This window comes from Eptatretus burgeri, chromosome 11, assembly GCF_056783735.1.
Source record: "Eptatretus burgeri isolate ZD-2024b chromosome 11, Ebu_testis_v1, whole genome shotgun sequence".
Classification (NCBI taxonomy): domain Eukaryota; kingdom Metazoa; phylum Chordata; class Myxini; order Myxiniformes; family Myxinidae; genus Eptatretus; species Eptatretus burgeri.
The window spans coordinates 57611677-57630820 of record NC_140971.1 but is presented as its reverse complement, the minus strand read 5'-3'; the positions used below and the strand labels follow the sequence as shown (position 1 = coordinate 57630820).

At 48.2% G+C, this 19144-nt stretch overlaps 1 protein-coding gene across 1 annotated transcript; it reads left to right on the top strand.

Moving 5' to 3' along the window:
- The first annotated feature begins 1456 nt into the window (after positions 1-1456).
- Positions 1457-18320, top strand: LOC147017163 (uncharacterized). Its single transcript, XM_085846596.1, has 2 exons — positions 1457-5111; positions 17823-18320. The coding sequence occupies exon 1, from the start codon at positions 2142-2144 to the stop codon at positions 3825-3827; it is 1686 nt and encodes a 561-aa protein (XP_085702722.1). The 5' UTR covers positions 1457-2141; the 3' UTR covers positions 3828-5111; positions 17823-18320.
- The last annotated feature ends 824 nt before the right edge of the window (positions 18321-19144 follow it).

The window sequence follows — 19144 nt, the reverse complement described above, 5'->3', positions numbered from 1 at the left end:
ACACACACACACACACACACACACACACACACACACACACACACACACACACACACACACACACACACACACATATATATATTGTTGTGGTTGACGAAATTCACAAACCACCATTCAGGTCCCTTAGGTGAGATATCTCTGTAAGTATATGTGTAGTTAGGCCCAAACCCGTTGTTTCGAGGGAATAAATGTCAGTCAGTCGGGCTGCGACTCTTCAGGATAGCCGTTTTTCTTCTACTATCTTTATTTTGGACCAGCCGCCATTACTACCACCACCAACCACATCTCAACAGCCATCACACAACAACCACCAACCACAACGCCGCTTCACAACAACAGCCACGACCTTTACCGTCACAACTCGCCACCATCGCATCACCACCATTCTTGCGCCACTTGTGGGCACCGATACTGGACTCGTGCAGGGCGCGCACTGAGCAGCGTGTTCAGAAACATCACAGACTTTCCGAAGAAAACGGATCAAAAACGACTCACGCCCACTTCTGTTCCGTCCTATCGGTGAGCGTGGGGCGATTTGGCCCCGCCTCCAGGGCGTTGGAGTGTGGTCGCTATATGCAAATTCATGGATCAAAAAGCATTCATGCCCACTTTTCCTCGGTCCAATGGGGAGCCAGTTAGAGGTGAAGGGTTGGAGGTAAAGGGTCAAAGGTGAAGGGGCGAAGCCACGGGGCATATAAGGGGCCGCGTTCGTCAGTCGAGTTGGGAGTTAGCAGTTGGGAGTTCGCGGAGCCAGTGAAGAGTTGGGACAAGTCAAGAGAGGAGACTGAGAGGGCGATCGGACGAAGCTGTGGAGAGGCTGCGGCGGCGAAGGCGGTTGAGGGGGTGCTCGCGTCAGATTCGGGGAGCTGCGGAGGGAGAGGCCGGCGGCGCGACCGAGGTCGTGGTGGAGACTCTCGTCGCGGGACCCGAGACAGGGAGATATCCTCCATCCCCCGAGCATCAACAACCCCCTCCTGTTTCCCCCCGCGCTGAGATAGTGCGACAAGGGGGCCCCTTTCCCACCCCCTACCAGACACTGTCCGCGAGGCCCGCGGAGTTGGGGCGCCACCGCCACTTTGCGTCTCATCATCAGACGGGTAGGCCCGACGCGGTCTCGGCCCCAGGCCCGCCTCATCCTTGAGGGTGGTCCTTTTCTTTTGCTTTGGGTATATGTGTTGGCGGCGCCGTCTGTGAAGTAAAATTGTATAAGTGTTGCCGTGTGCTCGGTAGTCGGATAGCTCTGCATTGTCTTTTTCGCTTATATTTGCTTTTTGTGTAATATTGTGTGTTTCTTCTCCTTTTACATTTGCTTTTGGTGTAATTGTATATGTGTGCTTTCCGTGTGCCATCGCGAAATAAATGTGAATTATGTTGAACTGTTTTCCCGTTTCGCTTCGTCTTTTCTTTCATTGAATCTCCATCTTACTTCACGTAAAGGGTTGGTAGTGGGCTGAATACGCCCGATAATTAATCGAACCGTCGGGGCCGACGATAACACCGCTCGGTTATCCCGATAGTACGGAACGGGTCGCTTAAAGTGGCCCGTGTCCGAAGTCGACCTGCGGCGAGGTGCGATCGCCCGGTCTACCCTCCGTGTGGGTACTTAGGTAGGTCGAATTTGGCGAGCAACCCTATCCCACGCGGGGGGCCGATTGGCACGATCGTGGTGTGTCCGAAAGGTCCACCCGTGACTAGTTCCCGGCGTTAGTCCGAGAGGGTCACGACTGGATTGTCCGTCCGGTGGGCGACGTGCCGCGATTCGAGTTAAGTGGCCGTTCGCACACCGGCGGGCACGAATCCGCAACAATATATATTTGGGTGGTCCAAAATCAAAAGGGAAAAATTCAAAATTTGAATATTCTTGGGGCATGTTGATTATTTTGTTCTACCTGACTAGAAAATACTCCTGGCCAAATTTGCCACAGTTCCAAAAATATTTAGGGGTCCATCAAGAGGAAGGAAGTTGTTACATCTGGTGGGGGTTGCTGCATCCGGTGGGAGAGAAGACATCAGTGGGAGAGAGGGAGACATCAGTTGAGCTTTCGGTTCGCTGTCGGTCGGTGTTAAAAGTACTCTTTTATTTTTCTTTTTTTTATCTCTAATTTTTTTCTTCTTCTTTTTGATTCCCAGAGTGAGTGAGTATGGCGTGTTCTACACGGAAAAGCACGGAACTGTTCCTCTTGGATCAACCATTGGAGAAATTCACCAACCGCCAGTTGCCCACTGGAGAAGAAGTGCTGCGTCGGTTGTACTCATTCGGATGTAACTCAAAGAGCAACCGGGAGGCTGTTGTCACTGAACTCGTGGAAGTGTGGGGGAAAGCCAGAATCCCAACAATGGAGATCCGTTCCATCAAAGTCAAGTTGGAATCCGTAGTGAAGAAATACGAGAAGCTGAAAATTAATAGGAAGATGAGTACGGACACTCAACAAGCAAAGGAATTCCATTTCAAGAACGAGCTCAGTCGCCTCTTCGACATATCGCATAAGGATGCTTTGTTGTCCATGAAGAACAAAGAGGACCAAGCCTTCCTGAGGGATCAGCGAACGGAGCGGAAAATGGCAATGGGTGGAGTAGACCAAGAGCTGGTGAGGAAGGAAACGATGCGGATGAAGAAGTTGGCGCAGAAAAGTGAGATGGCGGAGAAGGAGAACATGGCAAAGGCTGAGAAGTTAGCGACGGTGGACCTTTCCGACTCTTCGTCACCATCATCTGGACCATCGTCCCAGGAGAATTCCCCGTTTCGAGGGGAAACATCATCGCAGGTCAGCAGCTCCCCCAAGAAGCGGCTGAAGGTTACACCGGAAGTGGTCTCTGCACTGGACAGGACGAACCTTTCAGACCGGAAGGCGACCCATCTCCTCCAGGCTGTGGCTTCCAGCTCAGGATTAACGCCTGCTTCCCGAAGCACACTTCGTCGATCCAGAATGATGACCAGGACGGCGCTTGCGGAGGACATCAAGACCTCCTTCCAAGAGTTCATCAATGCAGAAGAGCCTCCTCTGATCGTTCACTGGGATGGTAAATTGCTTCCCGACTTAACTGGAGAAGGAGAAGGGAATCTTGTAGATCATCTTCCAATCATAGTTTCCAGTCCTGCCCTGGAAAAAGAAAAGCTGCTTGGAATGCCAAAGCTCCCAGCGGGAACGGGAGCAGCGATGGCTACAAAGGTGGAGGAAGTTCTCGGTGAGTGGGGTATCAAGGAGAAGGTGGTCGGTATGTCTTTCGACACGACAGCCAGCAATACAGGAATTCATACCGGTTGCTGTCGGCTTCTTGAAGAAGCTTTGGGGAAACCCCTTCTCAACCTTGCCTGCCGCCACCACGTCATCGAAATAATCCTGGCCGCTGCGTTCAAGGAGGTGATGGGGCCATCCACTGGACCAACGATTCAGTTGTTCAAGCGATTCCGGGAACAGTGGCCCTACATCCCTCATGAAGATCCCGAAGCCATCGACAACGTCGTCGACCGGAGGATCGATCTCGTTCCGTCGTGGAAGGAAGCATCGATCGGTGCGATGGAGAGAGGGATCCAGTTGAAGAAAGTCCGAGAGGACTACCGCGAGTTGTGCAACCTGTCCCTCTTCTACCTCACCGGAAACCTCCGTCAGCTGATCAAGAAGCCGGGAGCCTTCCACCACGCCCGTTGGATGGCAAAGGCAATCTACGTTCTCAAGATCCACATGTTCCGGTCCCACGTGCAAATGACAACGCAGAAGGCAAGTGACTTGAAGAGATCGCTCTCTTCGTCGTTCTCCTCTACTCGCGCGTGTGGATGGAGGCGGGGCTGCCGACCGAAGCTGCGTACAACGACCTCAACCTCGTGAAGGACCTGCACCACTTCCAGGAGATCAACAGAGCGATCGGGAAGACGACCCTCACCACATTCTCCCGCCATCTCTGGTACCTCGGCGCCGATCTTGTGGGGCTGTCTCTTTTCTCGGAGAGGATCAGCATGGAGGAGAAGAAGAAGATTGCTGAAGAGACGAGGAAGGAAAAGGACCTCGACCGAATCCGGTTCAACAAGGCTGCGGATCAGCTCATCAACTCCTCGCTCCCCTCACTCACCTCCAGCGCCTCTGTTCGCGCGCTCACCCTCCTCAACATCGACATCTCCTTCCTTTCCCTCCCTGTGGACGAGTGGGAAGCAAACCCTGCGTACCAGAAGGGGGTGTCCACAGTGAAGAACCTCAGCGTCACAAATGATGGGGCCGAGCGTGGGGTGGCGATGATTTCATCGTACAACGACTCCTTAACCAAGGATGAGAAAACCAAGCAGGACCTGCTCCAGGTGGTGGAAGGTCACCGGCGCAACTACCATCACCCCCATTGAGTTGAAAACTATTTCAGAGAGAACATTTTATGCTCTTTCCTTTCATTTTTCCTCTTAGTATTGTGACATTATAATGAATCTGTTGTTCACATGTTCACACACATTTCTTTCACGATCTCTGAAGCCTGCCCTCATTTTTCCTCAGCAACATTCTTTCACGAGCTCCGACGCCCGCCTTTTTTGAGAGCGCACGGGTCGTCATGGTAACCATGCCCCAGTGGGGCGAGGTGAGCTTGGGGTGGAGACGGCCTGGGGATATAAAAACGAGCGAGAGAAAGCGTGAGGCACGTTCTGTGAGGAGAGACGCTCTGAGATATAAAAAAGTGAGGAAAAAGCGAAAGAGGGACGTTCTGAGAGGAGAGAAACATTCTGAAGAGAAAGAGATATGTTCTGAAGAGAAAGAGATATGTTCTGAAGAGAAAGAGATACGTTCTGAGGAGAAAAAGTCTGTGGAGAAATAAAGTCTGAGGAGAAAAAGCAAAGGGCGAGAGAAGCGACCAAGAAGCGGGTGTCTGACCAGCGCCGACGAGACGATTCGCCCTTCCAAGTGCTTCGGCCTGCGAGCGTGTGGTGCGTGTGGGTGTGAGCAGCGCCACCAACAAGTGAGGCACGGGTCGATCACCAACAACACCAAGGTCTAAACCCACGACGGACGATCTCGGTGCCCTCCAGACGTCGACTGGCATTCAAGGCTGCCCCACGAGAGGGTGCACGGCAAAACTCGGTGCTGGCGACACACGCATTTTCATGACATTTTGGCTTCACAGACGACTTTCTGGTGAGCGAGACGATTCTCCCCCTCCCCTCCCCGTCGTGGGTTTAGAGTGGGTGCACAGCAAGACAGGGCGCTGACAATGGACCAAGGCATGCTCACACATTTCAGGACGTTTTATTTGACGTACAACGACTTCTACTTGGTGAGTGAGACTGGATTTCTCTTCCCCTCCCCTGAATGATCTGCTGGGTACCCTTGTCTGTGTTTAGCTGTAAGTCAACCCCCGATAAGCATCTGCTCTTTGTCTCTTTCCTGGCATTTTGATTGATTTTGCTTTGAAATTCATTCTTTATTTACCTCAGAAAATAAAAGATCCTTTTAATTATTAATAAATTATTTGTCGATTTCCAACATGTCCGTGTTTGTCCTTTCCTTCAATTGCTCTAGCATTGTCCGAACCGAGATACACTGGGAGGTAATTACCACAGATTTGACCAAAAAATCGTCGGCACGCACCAGCGGTTAAACACTCGGCTGCCCTAATTAACCTAATTAACTGCCAACTGTGGGTTGTCCTGCAAAAACCCCCGGGCTGTGCCCTGACAACCGGCCGAGGGTCCCGCATGCCCGCTCGGGCGCCCGACCAGCGCCGATCAACGCACCCGCTCCGCACGCCAACGTGACCCGCACTGCACATTCCTCGGCTCGATCGCAGCTTCGCTGGCCGGAGAAACGAGAAGACGTTCACCATCTGTGGGGAATCCGCTGCTGCCAGCGAGGGCCAAAGGTACATCGTTATGGATAAATCCATACATGTTTCACGAGCGGCGTACGTGTCTGCCTTTGAGCATATTCCATACAGCGCGTGCGGTTCGGCCATTATGCACGTGGCCAGCGCTCGCGTTCGCATGACTCCGCGAGCGTGTGCGCGGGGCGAGGTTGAATATGTGTCGGATATTGAGGTTGAAAAGGAACAAGCCGCTTCTACTCCGCACACTCGTATCCCGCCCAACATGGCGTGGAGTCGTCTTTATTGGCCTCCATTCGTGTTTCGTGCAGCGTGGGCGTCGTGCTGGCTGTGAAAAACACCATTCGTGCAGTCTCTTACGAGGTATTCATTCACGTGCTTTTTTAATGCAACCTGCAATCTTCCCCAGATCATCGGAAGCTCGACTCGATAATCCCGCACTGCTAAGTGCACTATATGACTTGCTGCACACGTTGGGTTTAGGGCTCGCCTGGGAGCCCTAAACCTGGGAGCCCTGGGAACGAGGGCTCTGTGCTCCTCACAGCGGCACCGCACGCGCTGGCCTCAATGAGTCCCACCTCACAGTGAAGGCACACGTGGCTGATTTACCTCAGGAATAATCAGACGAAAAGAAGAGTAGGTAATAAATGAAGAAAAAAAATGATGTAAGCAAACCTAGCTCTGAGATCATCGCAACGCACTCCCTTGTTGTCCTGCTAGACAAAAAGAAAGGGACTATCTTCACGTATAATAATGGAATAACTGTCTTGGGACACCTGTCTGTTGTAGGCATGCAGTTCTGAGGACCACAACACTCCACCCCTCCCTTTTGCTGGACTCGACCCGAGTCGTTAACGTTCATGTGGCACTGCAGGTGTAGGTTCCCCTTTTCCTGGCTGCTGGAGGAAACTCATCCTAACACGGCAGGCCACACGCCGTCTCACAGTCCATTTGAACTGGCCTTTATACAACAAGGAGATATATGTCCAGGCTGCACAAATGCAGTCCCTGGTAATGCAGCTGCCTGCAGGGCAGTCCTTGCAAATACTCCCACACAGATGGTCCTGGGACACATGGTAAAGTTCAGTTATGTGGCAAGGCAAATAAAGGCATGGGCAGGTATGGCAAATGGAGTCAAGGCAAAGGCATGGCAAATGTGGACCAGGTAAGGTGCGACAGTACAACAGGTCGGCACATGAAGCTGGCCGGCCTCGGTGTGGTCTCATGAGGTGGTGGCGTGGGCCGGTCTGAAGACGGGTTCGGTCCTACCCTACGGTCTCCACCCAACCTATCGCCTCTGCTTGCCCTTGTCCATACCCACCCCCATTCGGTTGTTACAAAAAAAACCAACAAAATTTAGACTTTTTATCTTTATTTTTAATTTTTAATTATGCGTGGCTGATTTTATCAAGGCGCACGTGGCTGATTTACTTCAGGAATAATCAGATGAAAAGAACAGTAGGGATGAAATGAAGAAAAAAAATGATGTAAGCAAACCTAGCTCTGAGATCATCGCAACACACTCTCTTGTTGTCCCGCTAGACAAAAGGAAAGGGACTATCTACACGTATATTAATGGAATAACTGTCTTGGGACACTATCTGTTGTATGGATGCCGTTCCGAGAACTGCAACAATATAATGTATATATATTGTTGCGGATCCGGGGTGGCGGGAACCTGACCCGGTTCGAGGTGCCAGCCCCGCCACCGCCGTCTCCGGGAGTCTATAACGCCAGCCGGCTTGGCACAGGCCTCGGGTCACGCGTCTTCAATCGCGATACCAACGTAATCCTGTACCTTACCAGTTGGGGAGATAGAACCCCTAGTTACAGACTGGCTTTGTCAGTGACCGAGCGGTCTACCAGCCTGTAACCATTTTTGGTCTGTATGCCAATCGAACGGATGGTTCCTCGACGCGACACGAATTAATCCATAGCGGCAACTGCACAAGAATTAACCGGATTTATTTGGGAACATCAGGGATCACAACACAAGCAATAAACACTACAATGGTTATACTAACGATCTAACCGTTCTTACCGAAGGAACTACGGTCTAAAGGTTTCGAGGGGATTCTACGAAATATGCCTTATACAACACGTTCAAACAAACAGCATGCATGCAGGACAAGACAGAGTACTTGGTGATGGCTCATGGACGAGAGGACCGTGTCCAAAAGCACGAATATCGCTCGAAACAAGCGGTGGTGTCCACGGGTTCAAACTCCCGCTCGAACGTGCTGTGCGGCAAGATGGCGGCGCGGTATTCTTCCTCCTTTAGTCACCGCATGCGCGGTCTCCGCACACTCTGACCTCGCGTAGGGTCGAAAATGACTCTCAGCTTATCTCTCTCACGGTCCAGCACACAAATCCTGGCCTGGCCTGTTCTCCAGACGATGCCCAAGTCGAGGTCCGAGTTCCACAGGCGGATCGGCAAACGTGACGCGCCGTTGCCGTTGGTGAGTAAGGACCGTCCGAAGGTCCGGCGTCTCCTCTCCGGCCTTCCTGCCTCAAAGCCCGACTCCTGCTTCGTCCTCTCAGTGCCTCTCTCGGTCGAATCACTGACGTGCAGGTCGGGTTATCATCTTTCCCGGCAGATCCAACACGGTGCCTCCTTCGTTCGCTCGCCTCGAAGCGACTCCGAGCACGCCTCGAGAACCCGGCCGTTCCTCATACACAGCTCTCCTTTGTTCCCTTTTCTTTTCTCTCGCAACTGCCGTTCCCCAAACTCAGAGCTTCTTCATTTGCTCACTTCGAGACACGAGCACTCCTCGTCGACTGCCTGCAGTTTTCAAACCGCAAAAACTGTACCTGTCCACCAGGTCCCTTTTTTCCTCTCTCTTCGAAACACGCACACTTCGAGCGCCACTATTTCCACATACTCATCTTTTGTTTCTGCTTTCTCTCGCTTCTCTCGGCGACTCTCTGACCAAAGGCTCCGCCCCTTCGCGTCACTGCCTCTCCAGGCCACACCTCTTGCTCTAGGCCACTCCCTCCCGTTCGTACATGAGAGGAAGAAGAATCATCTCTCGTTCCACCACCCTATGAACAGAAAAACACAGTCTTTTACACCTCCCGACACACACATATCATCCCTTACACCACACCACCTATCTATACATTAATTTAATGGGGGAACTGAGATAATCCTATATTTAGTAGTCCCATTAAGGGCCATTTCCGAAACTATATATATATATATATATATATATATATATATATATATATATATATATATATATATATATATATATATATATATATATATATACACATATATGCGGAGTGTGACAAGGACTCCCCCGATCTCCAATGGACATAAAGTCCTACTTGTTTCAATTTACCCACCGATTGCAACATGTGCCTTCTGGTTGAATGGTTTCCATTAGTGGGAAACAATTATCTGAGTTGTAGATGGACGGTTGTTCTTTGCGGATTATGCGGTTTTACCGTGTGAGACCTAATCCGCGGCAATGCTCACCATAACAGCCAGGAGGTGCGATTTAAGCGATTGATATATATATATATATATATATATATATATATATATATGTATATATATATATGTATATATATATATAGTTGTGGATTTCTGAATCTGATCCGAATAATGCATACAAACATTTTGGTCCTCAGACAGTTATTTCCTTAAATGCGTTGAGAAAGGGAAAAATATTCCCTTTCTTTGGGGATGTTTTTTTTTCCTCCTTACAACAGACACGTTCATGCACGTGAGATAGCCGTTAGCCCAAAAGAGGCTCGTCTACCCCCTTTCCATCAGGACACATTGGCTTGGAGGTGGACGATTTATTTACACCTTGGACTTACAAGACATTTTATGAAGCACACCGCGGGCTGTTCCTGAGCAGTTACTCTGATGGTCAAATACGACTGTGGATCATTTATGACACCCACCTCTTTCCATCGATGTTCGACGTCCACCTTTTTCCATCGACGTATGGCAGCTCTATGAATGGTTGTTGTTGACGTTTTATGAACACTTCACGTTTTCGCTCGGTAACTCTGGCAAATGGCTGCTTCTCTGCCGTTTGTCCAGTCGCCGTTACAGTACCATTGCAATGATCACGAGATTGGCAGTTGGTGACGTGCAACGATGCACAAATAGGCAAGGTGGATTTGGCTGAAGTCTGCTTGAAGCTCCGCCCAGACAGGCCACCGATTTAAAAAAAAAGTAAAATAAAAAAAAAAAAAAAAGATGAGGACCATTTTTTGGTGAGTTGGTGACAGCTGGGCGACGTCTATTTTCAGCTGCAGTCAGTTCCAGACAGATGGTGGTGAGCTGGCGACAGTTGAGTTTGTGACAGTTGGTGACGGCCTTGCAGCCTTACAGCTTCTCACAGTGCATCACAGCTCCTTACAGCTGTACGTTGGTTGTGGCTCCTGGTGGCTCCTGACGGTGGGTGTTGCCTGGACCGTTAATGCTGGTTCTGCTCGAGACTTGCTCTTGGTGTACCTGATTCTTGGCGTCCCTGGTTCCTGGGGGTGACGACGTGACGTCGATTGGTGTTCAAACCTGTTTGCAAGTGGGTGCACAGCAAGACAGGGCGCTGACAATGGACCAAGGCATGCTCACACATTTCAGGACGTTTTATTTGACGTACAACGACTTCTACTTGGTGAGTGAGACTGGATTTCTCTTCCCCCCCCCCCTGAATGATCTGCTGGGTACCCTTGTCTCGTGTTTAATCGTTAAGTAAGGCATAGTATTAAGCATCTGCTCTTTGTCTGTTTTTATATCAATGTCTGATTTAATTCTTTATTTGCTTGAGATTATTTTGATTGATTTGAATTTACTTATTTTCACCACAAGGAAATAAAAAGTTATTTTTATTTATATTTTTCCTGATTAATAAATTCCTTGTTGATGTTTCAATCTGTCCGTGCTTGTCCTTTCCTTCCATTGATCCAGCATTGTCCAAACCTAGATACATTGGGAGGTTATTACCAAACTAATTGACCTGTCATAGTCGGCACGCACCAGCGGTTAAACACTCGGCTGCCCTAATTAAGATCTAATCAAGATAAGATTGGTGCTTTGCCGAGGGCGTGCTCCCTGTTCAGGAGGCGATGTGATATCTAGTTAAACGGCAAAATTAGAAGGTGGACACTGGAACTCGTGGTTAACTGATTGGCGTTCGTGGTTCCAAAGCAACCCACTGTATGATGAAGTGAATTGTGAGCGGGGGTCCCAGGTCCGGCTCTTTCGGGGATTAACCCCCTCATAATACATTCGGTATATATATATATATATTCTGAGCTCGTGGAAAAGCAAAAACACAGATCAAACGAGAACATGACATAACAAAGAGAACAGCAGGATGGAAGGAGAAAGTAGACGCAGACATACACACAAGGGATGTGGGTAACGATGAGGGGTAGCGGAGAACACATGGGGTGGAGAAGACGGACGCATAAGCAAAATTTTGGGATAGATGGGGTTGGTTTACCGGGTGTAGAAAAGATCGTGATTTTCGATGGGCGATGACCTGAGATGGTGGTGAACAGCAGCTGTCTTGAAGACCGGAAGAAAAGATTGAGATTGAAGAGAGTGTGGAAGGCAGATCCACAGGTGAGAAAAGAGAGGAATAAATGAGTGGAGGTGAGCAGTGTTTCTAAATTTAGGTAGTTTCACTAGGAGGGGATTGCTGGTGGACCGTATGCATCCTGCAGATACTTTGGGGGTAGGGGGAGGGACAGCATGGAGAGGGCAGAGGGTGTAAGACCAGAAATGAGGTGGAAGAAGACAGAAACCACTGTAGAAGAATAATCACTCACAGGTCTTTTAATAATTTATTTTAACAGAGTTGAATCACTCAAATCATATGTATGGAGGAAGGCACGCCATCGATGGTGAAATCCTCTGATTAAGTGCTCAACGAGTGCCTTTATATACACTCAAGCAAACAATGAAGCAATGACACGATTTGAGCAAGATAAGATAAAAACTGCTTGTGGAGGATGAACCAGCAAATTTCAAAGCACAAAACTTTCTCAACATTCAACGATGAAATCCAAAGCCAGCTCCAGTAAACAGGCACTTATGTTTGTTTTTAAATATAAAGTCAACCAGAATATAAAAGCTACTTGATCATGTCACCAAATAGTTACTGTCAATTTGATTAATACAAAAATCATCGTTAATTTAACAAGTTCTGCTTTTGCAAAGCAAAGTCCCACGAGTAGCCTCACAAACGGAGACTGGAGAAGATAATCAAAATAAAGACCAATTACTGCACGGACTCGAGAAGAAAGCCAGACATAACAAGACACACATAATATATAAACGCCACACACACACACACACACACACACACACACACACACACACACACACACACACACACACACACACACACACACACACACACACACACACACATATATATATATATATATATATATATATATATATATATATATATATATATTGTTGTGGTTACCAAATTCGCAAACCACCATTCAGGTCCCTGAGGTGAGGTATCTCGGTAAGTACATGTGTAGTTAGGCCCAAACCCGTTGTCTAGTGGGAATACATGTCATTTATGCGTGCTGCGACTCTTCAGGATAGCCGTTTTTCTTTTGCTATCTTTATTTTGGACCAACCGCCATGATTACCACCACAACCACAACATCAACCACCAACCACAACGCCGCTTCACCACAACCGCCACGACCTTCACGTCACACCTCGCAACCGTCGCATCGCCACCGTTCTTGCGCCGCTTGTGGGTACCGGTGTTGGACTCGTGCGGGGCGCGCGCCGAACAGCGTGTACAAAATCACGGATTTTGTGCTTCAAAAACGGATCAAAAACGACACACGCCCACTTTTTGCCGTCCAATCGGTGAGCGAGGGGCGAATTGGCCCCGCCCCCAGGGCGTTGGAGGGCGATCGATATATGCAAATTTATGGATCAAAAAGCATTCACGCCCACTTTTTCTCGGGCCAATGGGGAGCGATGTGAAAGGTCGAAGGGAGGGGGTCAAAGATGAGAGGGCGAAGCCACGGGGCTGATATAAGCGACCGTGTTCGTCAGTCCAGTGAGTAGTAGAGTCGAGAGAGAACAGAGAGTTAAGACTTCGCGGGCGGTGGAGTTGGCAAGAAGGAGCTGGTCGTCGTGTGCGTTGGAGTCGGAGCGGAGGGGACGGAGCTGTGGAGAGGCGGCGAGGGCAGACGAGGGGTGCTCGCGTCGTGCAGGGAGCTGCACCCCAGGGAGGCCGACAGCGCGACCTGGCCGAGGTGGAGACGCTCGTCGCGGGACAATAAGAATCCTCTATACCCCGAGCATCAGCAACCCCCTCCTGTTTCCCCCCGCGCTGAGATAGTGCGACCAAGGGGGCCCCTTTCCCACCCCCTACCAGACACTGTCCGCGAGGACCGCGGAGTTGAGGCACCATCGCCGCTCCGCGTCTCATCACCAGACGGGTAGGCCCGACCCGGTCTCGGCCTCAGGCCCGCCTCATCCTTGAGGGTATTCTTTCCTTGGTTTTGGGTATGTGTTGTCGGCGCCGTCTGTGAAGTAAAATTGTATAAGTGTTGCCGTGTGCTCGTGTAATCGGTATTAGCTCTGCATTGTGTCTTCGCTTTTACATTTGCTTTTTGTGTAAATTGAATTGTGTTTTTTCTTTTCTGTGTGCTTTTGGTGGAATTGAATATGTGTGCTTTCCGTTCGTCGCGAATAAATGTGCTTTGTGTTGAACTGTTTCCCGCTTCGCTTCGTCATTTCTCCCATTGAATCCTCATCTTGCTTCACGTAAAGGGTTGGTCGTGGGCTGAATACGCCCGATAATTAATCGAACCGTCGAGGTCGACGAATAACACCGCTCGGTTATCCCGATAGTACGGAACGGGTCGCTTAAGCGGCCCGTGTCCGAAGTCGACCTGCGGCGAGGTGCGATCGCCCGGTCTACCCTCCGTGTGGGTACTTAGGTAGGTCGAATTTGGCGAGCAACCCTATCCCACGCGGGGGCTGATTGGCTCGATCGCGGTGAGACCGAAAGGTCCACCCGTGACTGGTTCCCGGCGTTAGTCCGAGAGGGTCACGACTGGATTGTCCGTCCGGTGGGCGACGTGCCGCGATTCGAGTTACGTGGCCGTCAGCACGCCGGCGGGCGAGAATCCGCAACAATATATACACCACACACACACATTTATACATACAAACACATATGGATGTGTTATACACTCAGGATATTAAACTCCCCCCCTTAGCTTCTGGAACTAAGGGGGACTGGGGAGGAGATTTTTCATAAATCCATCAATATTTACCCTTTCCCTTCATGTGCAGCCTTTTGGCTGCTACACTGGTACTCATTTCACCAACCTCAGAAGGATGTTAAACACACAAACATGGATACCATCTTCTTATCATGCAGTTCATGTGATTTTACGAGAACACCTAGGCTTAGTTAATTCACAGCTTGTCCTGAGAGAAACTTTAAATTTCATAGGCTTAGTCAATTTTATCAATACACTGTGTTTGGACTTGCAATTTTTTAATACTTTTGATTTGAAAACTACTTCCACACCACCCACCTGTCGGCAATGGCAAAGTGATAGGTCCAGAGACTCAGCTTCATCACGAGATATTCCAATGATCTTGACGACCTTGGTTTCCATGGCGTCCAGCTGAGCAAGATGTGAGGCAGGGGAGCCAGTCCAGAGGAGACAGCAGTAATCCACCAAGCTGTGGATGAAAGCCTTGTCGGTGGATAGGAGCTCAGGTGTGCCAAGGAAGGACTTTGCGCGATGGAGTATGCACAGTCAGAATCTGGCTTTAGAGGCCAACTTTAAAATGTGGCTTGGCCAAGAGAGTTGGTGGCTGAGAGGGAGACACAATAGTTTAAGTGATTGAACCTCTTCGAGAGGGTTCTTGAAAAGTAAATTGGAGGGTTTGTGGTGCGGTCCTTTCGGAGAGATAGTGAGTGTGGGACATTTGTCAGGATTGAATGATATGTTTGAAGTGTTTGACCAGTTTATGATTTTATCTAGTTCTGAGGAGAGGGAAGAGGCTGCTGCCTGTCTGTCAAAAGGATGAGAGATGTCACGGAAGAGGGTGGAGTCATCAGCAAAGAGATAAAGAGGATTTTCCAGAGTCAGTGAAATCATTGATGAAGATTAGGAATAGGATGGGGGCCCAGAACACTCACTGCATTGGGGTACATCCACCTTGACAAGGAGAGGAGATTAAGGGGTTCCTTTGTAAGCCACACTTTGGCTATGAGAGTGGAAGAAGTCAGTAATCCGAGAGTGGAGTTGTCCTTGGATTCCATAGGCAGACAGTTTGGAGGGCAGGGCAGGATGCCAGACTCTATCAAAAGCTCGAGATATGTCCAGAGAGACGGCCCTGATCTCATGTCTGATATTGAGGGCCTCCATCATTGTTGGGAGAGTAGAAGTAGCATGTCCAAGGTAAAGTGACAAGGTCTGAATCCGAATTGATGATTTGAGATGAGGCTGCTGGAGGAAAGGAATGATTTTATGTCAACTGCTATGATGGATTCCATGACCTTGCTGATGATTGGATGTCAGCTAATTGTGCTGTAGCTCAGGGAATCTGGTTTTGCACCTTTATATGTAATACTGTGATGTTGGCTGATTTTACAGCAGATGGAAGATGATGTCAGGTAAATGACAGGGTGAAAAGGGCAAAGAGAGGAAGTACAAGAGCAGCAGAGCAGATTTTTAGCACACTTGAACTAATGCCGTCTGGTCTGGTTGAAGAATCAGAGAGAGACGAAGGTTACCATAAACTCTTCCACCTCCTCATGAGCAAAATACAGAATTGAGGAGCAGTTGGGTACGACTGGGAAGGGTGGGTACAGAAAGAGAGGGGTTATGGACACATTATTTGAAATCAAACACAGAATGGAGGCATTCAGCCTTCACACGAGCAGTCAGCTGTGGTGCCATTTGAAGTGAGGGAAGGGATGGAAGGGGAACAAACACCAAAGACTGACTTGACAAGGTTCCACCAGGTTTTAGAGGAGGGAGACAAGTTTGAAAGCTCATTCTTGAGATTGGACAGATGTTGTTTTCTGGCTCTCTTGAGAATAGACGCACTTGTTGCGTGCTTTGTGGAATGATCTTTGGTTGCCTTCGGTTGAATTTGCCTTCCAGGAGGAGAATGCAAGTTGTTTTAAATAATCAGTGGATGTTGATGAAACCTTTGAAATTTTTATACATTGTTCTTTTATTAAACGCCTTTTAACCTACCAGAAGAGTATCCACCCTCTGGGTGGGTAGAGGTTGTGCATTACTTGCTGAAAAAAGTGGTCTCTTTTGCAAGAAGACTTTAGATGTTCGTTTGGTGTGTGTCTGAAAGTTTCTGCAATCTACAATCTACATGGTGGCCTCAATGTCTTGTCATCCCATTGTCTTGTATCATATGAGCTGACAACACTCAAGGGTTCTACAAGTTAGGTCACATACATTTGCAGTACTCTTTTATTTTATTACACATTCTACAATCTATAGCATATGACACAAGCCTTAAGTATCCAGTGGATCTGTTTGTGCTCCATCATTGTCATTACAGAGAATAATTTTGCACCACGACCTGTGGGGCATTTTCTGGAGCACTTGTGGGGTGATACCATGAAAAGCAAGTCTCACTGCTTGTTTAAGGTCATCATTGATTTTCACTCAATCTGAAAAAAGGGAAAATGAAACGAATTAACACTCTGCACACAAAGGCAATGTCACAATCTTTACAAGGGGTGATAGGACATTGTGGCCACCTTGTAGAATCTACATTTTAGAACCTTTTAGACACACACCACATAAACATCTACCCGAGCTACTCTTGGAACATACCCTTTAGACCATCTAGAATCTAGATGGTCTAAATTGGGTATAAAGGTCTAAACCAAAGGGTACGTTTCAATAGGAGTTAGGATCTAAGAGGTTGAACAGGTCTAATATCTACAGTAAAGGATGTAAATGTCTAAATGGATCTAAAGTGTTTAAAAAGCTGTAAGTGGTCTAAAGGTCTAAAACCCTAAATGCTCAAGGGTCCAAGCAATCTAAAGATGTCTGACATGTCTAAAGAGTCTAGAGACAGTTTATAGCTCGATCTAGAAACAAACGGAGGTGTGACAACTCAGAGAGAATGTGCATACACCTGAACTATCCTGCCAGCCCTTGTCAAATCACATATCATTGTGTATTTTACACTGAGCAATGGCTGAGCCATCTAATGAATGTTTTGAAAAGGTCTGCTTTTCTTATATCATTGGCTCCCTTTCAGTGCTCCGCAGTAGTTGCACCATTGCTTTGGATAGATCATTGCATAGTGGGGGAAAAGGTACTGGGTTAGATGAGCTTGTGGTGCAAATTAATTAAAACAAGGGATGACATAGTTCAGCATTGTGGGGAATGTGCTTTATTATCTTTCAGTGTAGAAATCAGTAATGTGTATTCCTTTTAACATGGTTTGCATATTCTTATAGTGTTCATCCTGTCTTTTTCTGTCTTTCTGATATTCTCTTCCACAATCTCTCCAAGTGTGGGAGTGAATAACTATGTAATATCAGGCCATGAAATCCCATACTTGCTGTTCATGTCAGCGTTTTGTATTGGTGTAACATGTTAACGTGGCATGGAAGAGAGCAAGTGAGCTGGGGGGGAAGTACATGTCAGAGCCATTCATACTCCTTGCCCTGGATTTTCTTGGGTAACATGAGCACGGCCTGGAAGTCATGCAGGACTTTGCCATAAGCCAATGTCACTCTCCTACATTCTGTGGAATTCAAAGCTCTGAATATTATTGGCATCTCTGCAATGAGGCCACACAACGACTGTTTCTCGCGCATCGCAGACAGGTCTTTTTGCTCCGACAAAGGGTTCACGCCTGAAATGTAAACTTCTCCACACTTCCTGTGGCGGTTAGCATATCTCAATCAACATTATATTTTGATTCCAACCATTGTGCTAGCTGTCTGTCCAAACAGAACGGCACTAGCCGTCACGAGCATGACTATTTCTCCATTCTACATTGTGTGCAGGTACTCTGGCATTTGGTTTTCATTTCCTGCCCGACTGTGGCCTGTGGGTGGTACCTTAATCACGCTGCATCGTGGGCAGACTCAAAAATGAAGCACCCATCTGCAAAGCGCTGCATGCCATGGAAGAGGAAGAGCATAAAGAGAAGCAACAGTTTTGAATCATCCTTCAGTGGTCATGGCACCCTGACTGCAGGTTCAAAAACTGCAATTATACAGCTTTGTTAATTATCTCCCAATGTATTTCTTTGTTATTCGTGGCCATCGTCTCAACCTCGTCCTTTCCCGAAGTCACCATGCAGCAAAGTATGGTCTTCAAAGCTACCTGCAGCTCCGGGAATCCTCCGTCATTTGTTTGTTTGTTTGTTAATGAATTTATTATTATTATTATTATTATTATTATTATTATTATTATTAGTATTTTTTATTTTTTTGTATACCATGTCGAGACTCGTGTAAGAGCTAATACACAGCAACACATAACAAGTCATGAGACAAGAAGGGTGGGAGGGGGAAGCAGAAAATAGTGGGGAACAAAGACAATAGGATATCTGTGGAATGGAGAGGGATGGGGCAGGGTAAAGGGGGAAACAAGATGGTACCACAAGGATCTTCAGGAAGGAAAACGGAATATGAAGGAGGTGGGTTTGGGGTGGATTAATGGGGGTAGAAAAATCAAGATTCTGAATGGGGGAATATATGAGATGGTAGTGAACACCATCTCAGAGTGTGGGAGTTTGTTCCAGAGGTGGGAAAAATTGCAATGAAAGAGTGAAGGTGAGAAGTGATTCTTGATTTTTTGGCATTTTCACGAGAAGGGGGTTTTTGGTGGACCTTGAGCTCCCTGAAGAAATATTTGGGGGATAGATCACAGACAGAGCAGGGGTGGTGGCAAGGGCGGAGAGGAGACGGTAGAAGACATAAAGACCACCGACCTGCCTCCTGTGAGAGAGTGAGAGACCCAAAGACTCAGCTTTATCGCAGGAGATACCAATGAACCTAAAAACCTTGGTTTCCACAGCATAAAGTTGAGCTAAGTGTGAGGCAGGAGCACCACCCCAGTGGGGGGGGGGGAGCAGGACTCCATCAGACTGTGGATGAAAGCTTTGTATGCGGATGAAAGGAGCTCAGGTGTGCCAATTAAAGACTTTGCACGACGTAGGAGGCCCAGTCCGCGACTGGCTTTGCAGGCTAACTTGGAAATGTGGCTTTCCCAGGAAAGATCAGGGCCGATAGTGAGACCCAAAAGCTTGAATGAAAGGACTTCTTTTAGGAGATTGTTAAGAAAGTAGATGGGGGAGGGGGGTTCCAGATGGTTCTTTCAG

Coding starts and splice junctions, on each gene's coding strand:
- LOC147017163 (XM_085846596.1), top strand. CDS start 2,142: ATGGCGTGTTCTACACGGAAAAGCACGGAACTGTTCCTCTTGGATCAA.